We start from the raw sequence: 16,803 nt of genomic DNA on the forward strand, positions 1-16,803 counted from the left end.
TGGTCACTTCACGGTGACTATATTTATTTTGACTAAATAGTAGCTCATATAGTATATTCATTATTTAACTGTCTGTGCTCATGTTTTCTTAAACATCTGACTGCAAGGACATAAGTATTTTTAAGATATAGTATAGATTGCAAGAAAACATACAGCATGTTTAGTAACTGAAGCCCTGTTTTGGCCCCAGTATAAGTCAAATGTAAACATGTTTACTCAAATTCAAAATAAGTAGCATCCAAAAAAAATAAAAAATGTCTAGGGAATTTATGTACTGCACTGTAGACAAACACACATACCAACATCTACAGCCGAAGTCTGTTATCAGTCTTGATCTGAATGTTTACTGAAGGGAAGGGTTTGTACTTGCTCAGCTAAGTCAAGGATGACAAGAAGACTTTTCCATGTACACCAGGACAACATAGACCGAACTGCCTCTTATCTAAGTGCAAGGATTTTACTACGCTTCAATTTTCTGATCATCAAGACAGGTACAGTACACACCCTCCATAAAATCAGAATCTAATTTTATGAACTCAACCATCTATACAACCACATATGATAGTATATCATTTACTTGCTTAAAAAAATAGATTTATTCTGTTCATATTCAAAATGCTATATTATTACATTGGCTTACTGAATGTTCATATTACATTTTTTCTCTACATAAACCAGTGATCAGTAGTTCGTTATTGAGTGAATACAACTTGGGGGTGAATATTTATTATGGAGTGAACAAGTCATTTTATTGGATTGACATTTTCTTGAGAATGTGACATTTTAGGCTTACAGAAAGGTTTAGACAGAAGAAACAAACATCTGATTTATTTTTCTTTTAGAATGGAAGTAAAGGTGTATGTCGAAGGAGTCCAGCGCATAGTGTGTGGAGTCACTGACAAAACAACATGTCAGGAGGTGGTCATCGCTTTAGCACGGGCACTTGGTAAGTTAATCTGGGCCAACATCTTGGAGCTAATTATTTCATGAAACAACTGTCAAAAACATGAACATGAAGAAATCATACAATTAGTCTGCAAGCATTTGCTGAAACTACTGAACATTCATAAGAAGGTCAAATGCCCTTAAAGGCCTTAAAGGGACAGTTCACCCCAAAATAACAATTTGGTCATGATATACTCAACCTCGTATTGTCCCAAACCTGTACAACTTTATTTATTCTGTGGAACATAGAAGATATTTTGTAATTTGTCTGTGTTTCTGTCCAAACGATTAAAGTCAAAGTTGTTTTGGACCACAGTGATTTCCATTATATGGACAAAAACAGTTCATATCAAAATATCTTTGTGTTCCACAGAGGACAATTTTGGAATGAAAGAAGGGTGAGTAAAACGGTTACAGTTAATGTTTTGATTAAAAAATGATTGTTCTGACTCTCCAAACAGCCAAATCCCTGATAATATTAATGAAGTAGTTTATTCTAGCTTGTACTATTCTGGACAATATTTGAAAGTTTGTATTGTAGCTCTTCTTGTGTTATATTGCCTCCTTAAGATGAATTGATTCATCATCTGTAAGTTGCTTTGGATAAAAGCATCTGTTTGTCCCAAAAATATCACTTTTAATATTGTTTTCCCATAGGTCGCACTGGTCGATACACTCTGAGAGAAAAATTCAAAGAATATGAACGTAATGTGACTCCAGATGAACGTCTCTTGGAGTCCTTGGAGAAATATGGTGAGCAAGCTAAGGAGGTGCAGCTCACTTTGAAGCATATCAGTCCATCCCTTGGGGAAGAAACAAACCAGCCCAAAGCCCAAATGAGGCGAGCGGAGGGGACAGGGAGAGCACGGAGAGGCAGCGGGGCAATCGCCCTACACCGCCAGAGCCTCCCACCACTGTCACACCTCTGTATCCACTCCGAGCCACCACCCGAGGAACCGAAGAGACCCAAGCGGAAGTCGCTAACGCTAATGGAGGAAGCATGGGGTTGGCTGGAAAACTTGGGCAGAGGTGGGAAGCAGCAATCAGGACGAGATAAGGGGAAAGACAAGGAGGGCAAAAAAGGAAATGGGCACTCAGATAACACAACCAAAAGATCCCTGGCTTCTGGGACACCGGAGCCAAGAGACAAAAATAGAGTTGCACCACATCAGCCTTTGATCAGTTGCCTTGGGAACCGTGGGAGATACACTGATGAGAGTGCTGTATGTGAGAGACGAGAGGAAGAGGAACGGAAAGGCACAGAGGACCTGAAAACCCATAATCCAGTGGTCCAAACAATCCATCAAGAGACCGAGAGTAAAGAGACTGTAGAGTTAAGAAGTCTAGTTGTCCAACAACAGGCAAGTCTGCAAGAACTACAGCACAAAATTAAGTCAACGGACCAGTTGATCCTTGAGCTAGAGCAGCAGCAAGCTACCAGGGAGCTTTCCGAGCTGCTGTCGGAAGAAGAGGAGCAGCTCAAGTTCTGGCTCAATGAGCTCAAGGCGGAGGAAGTCTTTGAGAGAGACCTTCAGAGGCAGTTCCTTCAGATAAAAGAAGAAGCTGCTGAGTGCAAAGCTAAGCTGGAAGAGTACAAACAGAAACTGCAAGTGATGGACTTGAGAAACTCCCAGCAGCAAACAGGTCATGAAGATGTCACTAGAGAGAATATCCAAGCAGATGCGACAAAACCTGCCCAAACAAGCGTCAAAAAAATACAGATCTCAGTAGACGGATCATGTGGAGATGCTGGAACAAACAGGGCGGTGACAACGCTGGAGTCCAAACTCCCATATGTGCTTGTTTCAGCAAACCAGATATCAAATCCTCCTCTAAGTGGACCAGAAGACCTTTGGGAGTGGTGGACGCGATGGTCTCGGAGCCAAAATCCAACATCAGAGACAAAACACAAGATAGTTCACCGCTCTGAAATCACCATACATTTGGGAAGCACCAGAGTTTAAGCACTCTGAAACTTCTAAACTTCCGTTCTTTTAGGTTTCATGGATACCTCGTTTAAAAGTGTGCAAAGGCATGAAGATGTTTAAAGGTTCCGTACAGTACTTTGCTAATACAAAATTAAACATAATACATCTTTGATTCTCATAAAATGTTTATTTCAATTGTTTCATTCAAGACCATTAACAAAAGTATATAGAACCTTAAGGTTCAACACAAACCGAGGGTGCTCCAGAGAATATTCATGACAGTTATAGCTCCATTTGTCATAAGAAGCACTGCAAATAGCCTCTATCCATGTAATCAAATTTCTTTGCATGTTTTAAAATTTTACTCATTACACTTCCCCCATTTCTTATGTCCTGCATACATTTGTTTTATTCAGGTTTTCAAAAAGTCCACCCAAGTAAAAGCACACATTACTTAGTATATACTGCAACCCACAGGTATGGGGGAGGATGCACACCAGTATTCTCTACATGGGGGGAAAAAAGAGCCACTCTACAATTGCGCTTATATTTTGGTGGCTGTTCGAGGATAGAGACACCAATTTTTTTTGTTTTTATTTTTTTGTTTTGTTTGTTTTTAGGCACCTTTTTCTTTATTAATTTATTCATTAGCAGACATTAAGTAGAACTCAAAGGAAAAAAAGGAAAGTACATGTGCAAAGAAAAAGAGCTATATAAAAAGGACCGCAGGCTACAAGATGCCATTAGGAATTCTGCACTTGCCCATAAACAGATTGAGCTTATGAAATCAAAACAGGAATTAAAATAAAGGCTCTTTAAAAAGAAAACAAGCCAATGTAATTTGAAAATAACCAAAAAATAGTAATTTACACATCAAAAACCATACACAAGCGGCTTCTGAGCGGAGAGAAAATGTATTAAGTTTTCAGATCCATATTAAAACCTATGGAATTGGTATGGAAAACGTGAGCGAAAAGAACCTTAAAGTCATTTTATTTCTCAGCAGAAAGAGCCCAGCAATATCTCGACTTCACCTGTGTGAGAAACTCAACATGAGAAGGATTCAAGTGATACAGGAAGAATAAAGTATATATAACGGAGGTCAAAATACAGACAGGCAAAGCTACTCTAAAACAATAACTCACTCACACAGCCGCAGGTGCAGAATTCCTGGCATTTCAATTTCAGCAGAAACGAAAAACGGGTCAAACAGTGCCCACATCTCAATCTAAAGATGTGAGAACTACAAACCCCTTATTTCCCCTCATATCCTCTGCATAACCTTACAAGTTTACATGTGATGCATACCACACACACACGCTCATACAACACGAGGGGTTTTGCTCAAATTACAACCACACAAAAACGTCACACATACAATGAAGACAATGAGATGAGGATTTTTTTTTGTTTGCAAGGGATCCTGTGACACAGGAAGGGAATTGTGTGTGATAATTTTCAAGTCTTGATGGGTTTGTTACTCTGTGAATTGTGTTTATGTGTGAGAGATAAAATGAGAGCGAACTAAACAGACACACAAATCCCTTCCTCTGCCCTCTGTCTGATTGCTTTTCTTCAAGGTGTTTCTTCCATAGTGAGGAGGAGGAGGAAGAGAGGGGTGAACAGTACTTAGTCAGTAACACCAGGTTGGCGGGATTTCCGCTCTACATTGAAGCCCTGTAGGAACAAAAGAGGTCAATATCAAGATGTCAAAATTGTTTTAGGCAAGTTTCATATCTGAAAGTATCCTGGACTGCAGTATTAGAAGCAAGAATGTTTACAAATATTTTCTAAAAACCTGCAAAAAGTTAGTTTTTGATTTAGACTCAACAATCAAGTTTATTTTTACCTTTGAATTGTCTGGGCCACGAGGCTGTCTGATAATAACAAGACGGGGGGCGTTGGTGTCATCAAGAGTGATGCTCTTCAAGCGATTGACCAGTCTGTCAGGTCGAGGTGTTGCTACTGGTTTTGGACCCTCACTGTGTAATAAAAAAAACAAAAACAAAACAAATCTGGTTGGATTAATTAAAAAGCCAATATAAATATAAAATATTTAAGAGCTCAATAATATCCTAATATTACACGTGACTCAGATTCACACCCAACAGTCTTACCTGACTCTGCGAACATTGCAGGCACTGCATTTGCCTGTGCGTTGGTTCAGGATAACCGAAAACTCCACTTCATCACCGGCCTGGAGCTCCAGACCATCCTGCACCTCCTTGACATGGAAAAACAGCTTCTTGCTCTCTCCAACTTCGTACGTGATGAAACCAAACTGGGGGGGGGTAAAAAAGTTAGACACTTTTAGCCAGTTGTTTAAGGTAAAACCTTCTCACTTTCTTGCATCAGTAAGTTTACCTGATCTTTGACGCACTCCACCAGGGCTCTACGCTGAGGCACAATATTGCAGGCCATATTTTGTCCTGTCTGGGCCACTGTACACAACTGAAACTTCACCATCTCACCCTTTTGCAGACAGTCACCTTTATTGGCCATACCAACGATGCCAAACGGATAACTCTGACCCTTGCTGGCTCCTAGAAATGTTTGAGCACATAACAGTAGTTTATTAAAAATGAGGGGAGTTCATGGTTTCTAACTTGATTACAAAATGCTCTAGATGGATTTTAAGAGTACCACATACACAAAAAAAGAGCTTGTGTCACTCACCTTCCTCTGTGATCTCAATAAGGCCTTGATAATCAGTCTGAGAAGGGTCCACACTGCGCAAGGGCCGAACCACTTTCCCCAGGAACACGGTATTACTCACATCTTCTCCTACACCATTCACTGACACACGCAGAGTTGTGTTATTTGCGTGAAACAAATATTAATGTATTAATGCCAAACCAATAAAAAGTCTCTGCAACATACCAGCTGCAACTTTGGTGACCTTCTCAGCACTGATTTTGTTTCCTTTGCCCTTGGATAGAGTGTACTCCACTGTATCTCCCAGGTCCATATTATCCACATCCCCACACACCTCACTGCACACAATTCAGATTAAACAACAATCATCAAACAAGAAAAAAAAAACTATGAGGCAAAGCCATCAAGGAGAAACATTCATTACCTGTAGTGGAAGAAGATCTCCTGATCATGATTGGCTGTTTCTATGAAGCCAAAGTTATCCTTCAGTGTTGCAATGTATCCCAGAAGCCTCTTGGTGCCAACAACACGATTAAGGATCTTGAGGGACACAGCGCTTTGCTGTCCAGTGCGTTTTACCTCACTGATGGAGAACTCCACCTAGTGGAGACATGAGGGTTTACTTTACATCAAATTATCAAGTTGAAAAACTACTTTATTAGTCCAAGGAGATATTCAGCAAGCACAAGTAACACCGAGCCACAGTGCCAGTCAAACGTACCTTGTCTCCAACCTGTGGGTAAGCACCTCCCTCTAGGTCTTTAATATAGTAGGGAAGCGTGTTCTTCACTCCACTGTCTTCATACGCAATCAAGCCTTCCTCTGCATCCTGGTGACGACACAAATACATAAATTCACATAAGAACCAACAACATTTAACAATATATACAGAACTAAGATGCTCAGACTCATATAGACTCGTGAGATGAACACTCGGGCTGTATGTCAAACTTTTTTGAAAATAAAAATACCACTGAGTGCACCTTCAAGACTGATTAAATACACAAATTAGCCCTAGTTGTGAACTAAATTTGTATTTTTCGATTAGTGTCAGCGCTGAAGGCCAGTTTCAACACATCAGTCTGCAGATATTTGAGGACCATGTAAACAAGATTGTCTCTCTGGATCTCAGCAGCCATAAAACTCCTAGTTTGCCTTGCAGAATAAACATCCAAGAAGATGCAAAGCATGGGGAAAATGTGTATTCACACAATGAGTAAAATAAAGAAACTCAAACATCTAATGCTTCACAATATTTAGCCATCATGCACACACTAACACAAGGGGTAAAACTGCTCTCATACAGTTTGTCACCCACTGTTTGGTACACATTTGTGCCATGGTTAAAATGTGTATGAACTGTGTGGTTCCCATCTTAAAAATGTATTGCGTGAGTGACACAGAAACTGAACCGTTATACCCCTCATACAAGAATGCACACACCGAGTGGCACAGCTTGGCTGAGTTGGTATGGTTATGAGGTTAACATGTCTGTATGATTTAATGCTGTTAAATCAATCTCAGCTCATGCCAACAGACCTCATAACCAAACAAACAGTCATGAACATACAGATCAAACTGACCTTTTCAACTTTACCCTTAAAAAAAAAAAGAAAAAAAAAAGAGAAATACGGAGGATTAGACACATCCGTGACTTAATTTAACCAGTCATAAAATGTTTGAATTGGAGGTGAATCAAATAAAAAATAAAACTTTTACTATACTAAAAATTACAGTAAGTAAAATATCATCCTGGGTACTTTAACAATTTGCCTCCAACACGTTAAAGATCATGTTGTCAGAAGTTCTAACAGTCTACACTGTGGAGCAAAGGCAGCATGCAGAAAACAGCAGCCTACCTTGTCTTTTTTCTAATGAAGACGAGCATGGTTCAAATAAAAAAAGGAACAACAAAAAAGACAGAATAGAAGGTCAGACAAAAGATAGTAGCATTTTATAGCACCTCAAAGCCTGCTACTGTATTTTGTGCTTGCGTCAATTAAGAGGGAGACGAGCAGATGCAGGATATAAAAGTTTGGAAAGCAGAATTAAAAACAAAAACACTAAATTCCTCCATTTTCAAAATCCCTCTTTATAATTATGACTGATGGTGCTACACCAAATTTCCACAGATGTGTACTTCAAGGACACATTTAAGAAGAAATACATTAAAATCAACTGCATATACACTACCTTTCAAAAGTTTGGGGTCATTACGATTTTCATTATTCAGCAAAGACACTAATTTAATCAAATGACAGTAAAAACAAGTTACAAAATATTTATATTTAAAATAAATTCTGTTCTATTGAGCTTTCACAGTATTACAGTTTTACTGCGTTTTGGATCAAATAAATGCAGCCTTGATGAGCATATACTTTTCAAAACCACCTTGCCAACTCCAAACATTTGAACAGTAGTGTAGATTCAGGAAGTCAAGATTTAGTCTACCTTCTCTTTGCCCTTGCTGGGGCTGGAGTTCTTGGTGGTGGTAGCAGACATAGCTTCTTTCTCCACCACCCCCACAAAACGCAGCTCAGATTGAGTGTGGAACGACACCGTGCCCTTGGGCAGCTTTTTGATCCGTACGGCATGGTTCCTTTGGGCTGACAGCATGTCCTGAGAGAGGAAAGAGGGGATGTTTTAAAGCTGGTCAATGTAAGACCACAATTACAATTTACATTGGCTTCTGCTTTGTGTACAGTTTAAGCAGTGGACCAATCTGGGTTTTTCAACAGCTGATTCTTATATCCAGTGAACCGGATGACCAACTGATGATGAACAGTTTAATACAGTCCATCACAAAAAAAAAAAAAGAAAGCATTTACATAGACAAAAACAGGAACACAAAAGTGGTTCAGGTCTGGTGATATCTGGGAACTCACAGGGACAACAGTGAATTCCACTTCATCAGAAATGTGCAGTTGACTCTCTTCCAGAACCTCGCTGAAATGGAAGAACATTCGGGCATCACGGTCCACACACTTGATGAATCCAAAACCATCACGCATGGCAGCTATCACACCCTGCACATGAAGACAAGGAGAGAGACAAAGCCAACATTAGCAAAAAGTAAAAACAGCCTTGCAAGTAACCACAAGGACAAAGCTCTACAGTCGCACCATTTCACGAGTCTCCTTTGTGAAATGGAAGGTGTCAGGGAGGATGTCGATATTTGTCGCTCTCTCCAGTTTGTCCCGACGGTCAGTGGATATATTGAAATGGACATGGTCGCCCTCCAGCAGAGTCACTTTGGCCTTGGTGTCCTTCTCGCCGAATAGCAGCTCTTTGTCAGTGAAATTAATTCTGGCACTGATTCGCCCAGGCAGCGGGTCGTTCTGAGAGAGACAGATGGAGTCTTATTCGATTTAACATGCAAGCAGAATCTATATGGTAATGTTATTGAGACAGTCTGGGAAGATTAATGGCAAGAGCTGATTCACAAACCTGATTCTTGGTGGGGACCTTGGGAATAACCTTGGTGACAGTGCCCTCGAAAGTCTCAATACTGATATCCTCAAATATAACAGTGCCCTGAGGCAACAGTTTCACATCTGTGGCCACTTCCTTGCCCTATGAAACACACAGAAACAACCTCAATACAGCTGTTTGAAACGGCAATGCATCTCATGAATAGCAATTTCACTGTTTGATAGTAAAATCTTTCGTATCCTATCAGTGACTATTAGTTACTAACCAAAGACCAATAGAACATCAATACAAATATTTTGCTTTTTAAAAGACATTTCATCAATTGCTCACGTTTCTTTCTTTAATGGTGAATTCCACATCATCTCCAGCTTGTAGAGCCTCCAGATCTCCTTTAAACTCACTGTAGTGGAAGAAGATCTCCTTCACAACATCCCCTCGTTCAATGAATCCAAAGGCCTCCTGCAAGACACAATTATAGATTTGAAAAAAGCTAAAATAAATTATATATTTGAAAATATATTTGGGGAAATAAATTGGCACTCGACTTAAATTCAATATGTAACTTTGAATTTTAGAATTTTACAATAAAAATTTGCAGATAAGTTCAGAATTACAAGTTATTGCAATGTTCAAATGCAAAAATTTGAAAAACTGTTTAACATTATGAATATATGTCGCTAAACACACAACTTCCTTTATTGACTATTCTAGCAGAATGTTGACAAAATTTGCAGATAAGTTCAGAATTACAAGTTATTGCAATGTTCAAATGCAAAAATTTGAAAAACTGTTTAACATTATGAATATATGTCTCTAAACACACAACTTCCTTTATTGACTATTCTAGCAGAATGTTGAGATAAGAGAAGTCTTTTGCTATTCTCCTTCCCACCAGAGGGCAGGAGATCACTATTCCTTAGTATAGTGTCTACATAAAAACAAAACAAAAAAAACAGCTACTACAAACTCATCTTTGAATAAGATCCTTACCTTGGTAGCACAAACAACTCCCTGACATCTTGACTGTTTCTTCTTTACCAATACAATGTTGTGAGCACTAACAGCACCAGTACTGAAACAAAGATAAACCATTTCAACATCCAAAAAAAAAAAAAAAAGTTCCTCTTTTGAAATTATACCCATTTCAATCAGACATTAAATCCACTTACTGCTTGTTGGTCTCCATGTAAAAACTGACTTTATCTCCAGTATCTAAAGTGACGTTGCCTTCAACATCGTCAGGGATGTAGGTCAAATAAAACACTTCCTGAGAAGATTCAAACCACAAACACATTCAGAAACAGCAACTGGCACAATCAGTGCCATATAAAGACAAGTTTATGAACCACAGAACTGTTATTCACTCAGCTTTTCTATTAGTTTGCCAAGTTGTATCTGTCCCAAAATGGTCTCAAAAGGGTGGAACAAGACAAGCAAATGTCTAAAATGTAGGGCTGGGCGATATGGCCAAAAAATGATCGATATTTTTTTTTCATATCAGTCGATATCGATAATTATCACGATAAATGTAAACTTTTGATTTCTTTCAAGTTTAAAGGCAGATTTTTGCTCCAATGTGAAAGTTGTAAAAACCAGATGGTTAATTGTGGTTTTAAACTATTCTTTATGGTCAGAACATGACAAACACTTTTTTGAATTCTTTACACTTCTCCAGTCATTTTTCCTTAAAATATATATCTTAATAGAAAAAAATTATTTCTTAACTCTGCATGTTCTAGTAATGAGTGATATTGTTTCAAATCAAGAAACAAGTTTGTGTTGCCTGATAATATTAATTACATTTTAATTAACATTTTATTGTCTCTTAGAAATACACATTTGATAGTAGCTTGAGTTAGGATGCAGATGTAGATTTATGTTCATTAACAAAATCAGTATTATCTGTAAAAATGGTAGCAATCTCATTTTTATATGGTGAAATTGAATTATTCTGACCGTTTAAGGTGTTTTTTTAACCATTGGTCTTCCATAACATACATTTAGATCATGATAATCACAGTTAAAACCAAAAATATAGCACCTCAATACCATGGTAAAAATGTAATATGGCTTGTAAGTATTTATGAGAAACAGTAGTCTAAATACATTTATAAATGCATAAATGCTATAGCTTAATCACAAAAAAATACTGTAATTATATTCCATTACTCCTCCTTCAATATATTTAATACATGTCTACGTTAATAATATAATAAAATTCAACATGAATACCCACATTTCTGACACAATACCATGGTGCAGTTTGTGCTACTACAGTAAATCCATGGTAAATGGCGGCGATTTGTAGATTAAAAAGTCTTCTGACTGTATCGTTGCGCAGTGTTTCTGCTGTTTGTCAGCGCTGTTTCATCTGCGTGTAAACAGTCATTTGTGTTCCTCGCTGAATTCAAGCGCTTCACACTGGATCTCACAGCGCTGTTCAGTGTCGCGTCAGCGAGTGAACACATCTGCTCTAGTGAAGCTCGCGCCGCTGTTTGAACTTTGAGCCGAGTGGATAAATGCTCCGAGTGGCGCACTTCAAATGACTAGCGCTCTTTCGTTGAGCCTTTGCCGCATTATATCAAACATTTATCAAACTCTTGTTATCGTTTATCGAGGAAATCTATATTGTGCGATAAATATCGTTATCGATTTATCGCCCAGCCCTACTAAAATGTATAGGAAACTCTGCAAATGAGAATAAATGACACTCACTCCATTCCTCTCATAACACACACTGCCAGTGGGCACTTGTCCAGGTGCGGACTTCCCGTCCAAGTGAGAAGGGATAGCTGACACTACCTGAAAAAAGGGGACATGCAAATAGACAAGATGGGGTTAGAGGTTGCATTGGTGAGAGACAGGATCAACTAACCATGTTTAAATGCTAAAGAGAAAGTCCCTGAACACAGATGCGCAACATGTTCTGAACTAAAGACAGATTTAAAAAAAATCATTAAAAGAAACATTCATATTTGACTTATACATCTGAGTTCAAGGAACCAGTCAAAAAATTATTTAAGTACATGAATGACAGACTTCATATTGAGAACAAATCAAGATTTGTTTCTCTCATAACTGTATATTAAATGAAGATGAAAAGTTCTCCCAACAAGACCACAAAACACAAAGACAATCAAGCTCATTGTAAACCCACAAAAGCAAAGCATTAGCATCAGGTCGGTCAATAGGATTTCTACGTAACTCTTAATAATAGAAACTAGTGATTTATGCATTTTCCAAGTCAATATGGATTAAAAATGAGCTCGAAACTCCAACAATGATGGACATTAATGGGACAAGGACAATAAAACACGAAAGTAAAATGTGTTCCTTAACTGGATGAATAAAACCATGCAGCACAGTTAAAGGAGAGGCGTGCAAGTCAGGCCCCACCTGCCCAGAAATTCGCTCTTCTGGCAACATTTCTGCCTTGATTTTTACCAGCTTCACCGCAACTGGTTTGCCAGTGCGTCTATCAGACGACACCTCAAACTCCACATCGTCTGAAAAATGGCAGAACAGACAAAACATGGAAGTCAGTTCCCGCATTAAGATACATGCTAAAAGCAATAAACTAAATATTTACTGCATGTATTTTTTTTTTACATCAAGGTTCCTATTAGGTCTTGTCATTATTGTGTTTTTACTGGTGACTTGTATACTGCAATTAATTTTAATAATTGTTGTATTTCGGCCACAAGCTTCCCTAAAGAAGCACCAACTCTCAAGTATGAGATGGTTAAAGTGGAGATAAGAGTCTCAGCTTTCAGTAGCAAAAAAAGGCATTAGATTGGGTAGGTTTAATTAATTTCCTTGAAACAATTAAAGCAGTGTTTTAGCAATTTGAAATGGCACAATTCAAAATGCTGGTTCAATGACTTGTCTGGATCAGAAACATTCAATTTGTTGGTAATAAAGCTAGACCAAAAAGGTTATCATCAAAAGGCTAAATACGTAATTGTTTAGTTACACTATTCAGCCCTAGTTCCTGCTATTTCCCCCACCTCATTTGGCTCATACCTCCGATCTTTAGCTCTTGCAGGTTGCCGTTGTACTGAGAGCAGTGAAAGAAGAGGCGGGCCTGTCTCTCAGAGCACTGAATGAAGCCATATGATGCTAGCAGCTTTTCAACCACTCCCGTCTCACGAATTCCCATGCCCGTTCCATTGGCAAAGCCACCATGACCATTATTATGCAGCAGACTGGGGTCAAAACTCATCTATGGGAAAATAAGACATAGGATGAGTTAAAAATACACTTGCTCAGTTTTCGACCTTTAGCATTCTCCACACATCCGACTGCTTCACAACAGATCAGAACACAAGTGTGGGAAATGGTAAAATGGGATGAAATAGGATTTTTAAATGCTGCAAGTATCTGCAACTACGAAAAAGAACAATTTAAAGAGGGGAACACTGTCCCAGTAATTTGTTGTGGCATGTATGTTTAAGTTTCTCTTCTCCCTTTGGTCAGCTTAAACTAGTTGCCTGATCAAGTAGATCCAAATGACCAGGATAAATCTGCTGTATCTGCACAATACCCAAGAACACAAATGCAAGTATTATCGGTTTCATATTAAACCTAGAAAGTAAAATTAAAATTCATGCTTTTAATCCACTTCACACTGACTTAGTTATATATTAGAGTAGACACGCAAACAAAATCGTCAACACATTCAAAGTTAAAACTTGGTCTTTGTGTAGAACTTCACCCATAAATTAAGTGAACTGTACGTGAACGGTTGGGCAAGCATGTGGTCAAAAGTTAGACAATCGAAAACAGATTTTATTGACCCAAAACCCCTGTATAGCCAAAAGCTTTACAACTCCTAACTTAAAGCATGCGGTTACAGTGTCTGGTATTCTTTGCCAGTGAGGACATCAAGCCGGCACAGACTGTCCCATCATGCCCACTTACGGATCGCTGATATAAGGGGGTCCGCTTTTGCTTTTTGCCCCCTGATGCACGAGAGACATGGCATGAGACTGAAGCGGAGCGGGGGATTGGCTGGCTTGAGGTGGAAGGGGTGGGGGCAGCAAGCAGACTGACCAAAACACGCTCCTTATGCCTTTCGTTAAGGTTCTAGTAATTACTAGCAGGTAGCTGGGAATATGTAATTTGAAAGAACTTCCAGGAAGAAATCTAAACAATAGAAAGTATGAAAACCCTAAACCTAAACAAACCTAAACAAAAAAATATGTGCATTTGGGTCAAATGTCCGGGAACTGACATTAAAAAAGTTAAAACGGCTGGCAGCTAATTTACAGGAACATTAAAAGCCATAAAAGCAACAAACAATTCTGGCTAAGTAAGTCTAAAAGTAGTGATATGGCAAGTATGCTTGCATTTTCTTTGAATAAAAGCATCCACAGAACGATTAAAGTAACCGACACATGGGAAAGTCAATATACTCAACCAACAAATTACCATATCCATTACAACAGCTGTACTATTTCTACAGTTCACCAATATTATCTTTACACTGTGGTACATTCCAATGTCAGTGCATCACATCATTTAACTTTTACTGCTCTATTCAAGTTGAATCTTACATTTAAGTGATGAGTTGGAATAATTGTGAAATGTGTTTTGCATTTTGAATTAAAGCATGTGAATGACTGGAACACATCATTTGCAAACAACCATCTGTGAATCAAATAATTTTATCACAACACACTTAGTGTGAACAGGCTTTAAAGCATAGTTCACTCAAAAATGAAAGTTCTGTCTTTGTTTACTCATCCTAATTGTAATTCCAAACCATAAAATTGACTTTCTTTTGAGGAACACACAAGACGACAATGTATGGACAAAAAAAACCCTCTTCAAATGATCTTTGTTTCACATAAGATTTTTTGGGGTGAACTATTCCTTTTACTCTAATGGCGCTTTTCCACTGCGTGGTACGGCTCGGCTCGCGTTTCCACTGCAGTTTAGTATCGCTTTAGAGTGGGCGGGATTATTCACATGTCGTTATAGTTGCGCCGCCTCTACTGCCACGACTCCTGAAAAACGTTTTAATTCCACGTCGCCCCATCAAGCTCTCGCTGGATCCCCTCCTCTGCTATCAACGAGAGGAACGTCTGTACTTCCTCAACAGACAACGAAACAGCCACTTTTTGGTTGTTAAAAAAAGGTGCGCTCATTCAAAACAGTTGCGTTCGATCCTTCGCTGGCTGTGCTGATTTAAATCTAGCAGTTCTGTTGTGTTTGTGGTGCAAGTTCAGTGACGTAGGTAGTGACGATTCTCTCTGGCCAATCCGTGATAAGCAGAGTTTACACGTCACGTTTTGGTAACGGTACGGTTCACTTGGAACCTCAACCGAGGTGGTACTAAAAAAAGTACCAGGTACTGTACCCAGTGGAAAACCCCCCAAAAGTGAACCGTACCGAGCCATACCATGTAGCGGAAAAGCACCATTATTCCCCACCCTTGCTAGGAGACATGCTCAAGGAAAATCAGAACGTGTTAGTTTGATGAAGCGACTGGGAATGGCACTACTAAACTACGCGATAACAACAAATGGTTAGATGACACAGACTCTGACCAGCCTCGACCACTAGGCCATTACATCGAAACACATACAGGCCTTTACACACCCATAAATGCTTTGATTCACTCAGCGCCAGACAACAAAGCCTAATATCCATTTACTGCCAATCACACATGGTTCAACAGCAGCTGACTGAATAAACAAATCTACGCTCAGCTACTATAGAGGAAATATCATTACTTTGCCTCTCCACCTCTCATTGCTGCTTATCCCTATGGCAAGTGATCGAGGCCAGCCTCTAAGCCTGGTGATCAGGATGATGGAGTAAAGGAACAGCTCAGAGAGGGGCGACAGTGGGTGTTTAATGAACGAGTAGAGTTCGGAAGAGTGGGGGACAGTGGGGTGGAGAGCGGATGGCAGGGCACTTACAGATCGGGCGTAGGGTGACAGGCTGAGCCCGACGGGTGAGGTGCTGTTCAGGTCAGCACTAACGAACGCTGCAGGTGGCGACGCCGGCAAGGTAAACTCGACAAAACCTTTCCAGGGACTACCCATAATTCTCCCATACACAGTGGCCAAATCTACTACACCTGGGATTGATCGGATTAAGCAGTGTTCTGAGTAAAGAGTTTATTTTTAAGTCAGCCGTTGTGTTGCAGTTCCTCCCTTCCCTCTCCCCTCTCCTTTTGGTTACACACCCAACAAAACACCTCAGGATTTCTGCAAAGGTGAAGAAAGGAGGGAAGGGGTGGTGAAAAACTGGAGGAGAGGCAACAAGAACAACCAGTGAACAAAGCAGCACAGTAAGGTCAGTCGAGGGCTGTGGGTGTGTTGGGGTGAGGACCCTACAGACAACATGCAAGTGTGCCTCATCTGCACACAAAGTTGGGTCAAGGACTACTAAATTCTTCTCAGCAGGCTTAAGTAATTATGACCCCTTTCTCTCAGGAAAACACATCTGGACTAGTGCAAAGCGTGCTAAAGAGCAACTACAATTCCGTCATGAGGTCACAAACTTGATCAAGTTAAATTTTCCTTCTGCTACATCAAATTTAAGTTCTGTACTTGAGTAAACAATGAGTGAATTAAAGCGGTGCTAGATATCAATGTTTACATTTTGAAAACAACAAACAAGAAAATATAAGGGGGAAAAAAACTACAGAAAATTCATCAGAATTTAAAAATTGAAAGGGATAGTTCACACCAAATTGTCATTTACTCACTCGTCATTCCAAATCCATAAGACTTTTAAGCATTTTAGGAAAACAAATCATAGATATTTATTCTCACATCCTTCTTGTCCATTCACTGATAAAAAAAAAAAAAAAAAAGGATTTCTCTGGTTT

At 39.2% G+C, this 16,803-nt stretch overlaps 2 protein-coding genes across 5 annotated transcripts; one reads left to right on the forward strand and one right to left on the reverse strand.

Moving 5' to 3' along the window:
• The first annotated feature begins 793 nt into the window (after positions 1–793).
• LOC107668034 (ras association domain-containing protein 8-like) lies at positions 794–2,928 on the forward strand. Its single transcript, XM_016459767.1, has 2 exons — positions 794–946; positions 1,603–2,928. Exons 1-2 carry the CDS (start codon positions 844–846, stop codon positions 2,907–2,909), a joined length of 1,410 nt encoding a protein of 469 aa, XP_016315253.1. The 5' UTR covers positions 794–843; the 3' UTR covers positions 2,910–2,928.
• A 112-nt stretch (positions 2,929–3,040) lies between these two features.
• On the reverse strand, positions 3,041–13,977 carry LOC107668033 (cold shock domain-containing protein E1-like). 4 transcript variants are annotated; one of them, XM_016459765.1, is made up of 21 exons: positions 13,881–13,977; positions 12,984–13,182; positions 12,300–12,466; positions 11,676–11,762; positions 10,130–10,227; positions 9,951–10,032; positions 9,291–9,419; positions 8,976–9,101; positions 8,651–8,866; positions 8,414–8,554; positions 7,980–8,147; positions 7,388–7,399; positions 7,112–7,126; positions 6,250–6,357; positions 5,953–6,128; positions 5,754–5,866; positions 5,550–5,669; positions 5,238–5,416; positions 4,991–5,154; positions 4,723–4,855; positions 3,041–4,550 (listed from the first exon to the last, which is right to left on the reverse strand). In XM_016459765.1, exons 2-21 carry the CDS (start codon positions 13,180–13,182, stop codon positions 4,503–4,505), a joined length of 2,481 nt encoding a protein of 826 aa, XP_016315251.1. In that variant the 5' UTR covers positions 13,881–13,977; the 3' UTR covers positions 3,041–4,502. The 4 variants fall into 4 exon arrangements, with proteins under 4 accessions (XP_016315251.1, XP_016315248.1, XP_016315252.1 ...); XM_016459762.1 differs by lacking the exon at positions 13,881–13,977 and having other exon boundaries at positions 12,357–12,466; XM_016459766.1 differs by lacking the exons at positions 7,112–7,126; positions 7,388–7,399.
• Positions 13,978–16,803: the final 2,826 nt, after the last annotated feature.

Source organism: Sinocyclocheilus anshuiensis, unplaced genomic scaffold (genome assembly GCF_001515605.1).
Source record: "Sinocyclocheilus anshuiensis isolate Anshui unplaced genomic scaffold, SAMN03320099.WGS_v1.1 scaffold1024, whole genome shotgun sequence".
NCBI lineage: Eukaryota > Metazoa > Chordata > Actinopteri > Cypriniformes > Cyprinidae > Sinocyclocheilus > Sinocyclocheilus anshuiensis.

Bases quoted from the DNA above. Each gene is read 5' to 3' on its own strand.
- LOC107668033 (XM_016459765.1), bottom strand. From the start codon at position 13,182: ATGAGTTTTGACCCCAGTCTGCTGCATAATAATGGTCATGGTGGCTTT. The intron at 10,228-11,675 runs GTGAGTGTCATT...GAATCTTCTCAG, and splicing joins TGTGTTATGAGAGGAATGGA to GAAGTGTTTTATTTGACCTA. The intron at 9,102-9,290 runs GTGAGCAATTGA...TGTGTTTCATAG, and splicing joins TCACCATTAAAGAAAGAAAC to GGCAAGGAAGTGGCCACAGA.
- LOC107668034 (XM_016459767.1), top strand. From the start codon at position 844: ATGGAAGTAAAGGTGTATGTCGAAGGAGTCCAGCGCATAGTGTGTGGA. The intron at 947-1,602 runs GTAAGTTAATCT...GTTTTCCCATAG, and splicing joins CGCTTTAGCACGGGCACTTG to GTCGCACTGGTCGATACACT.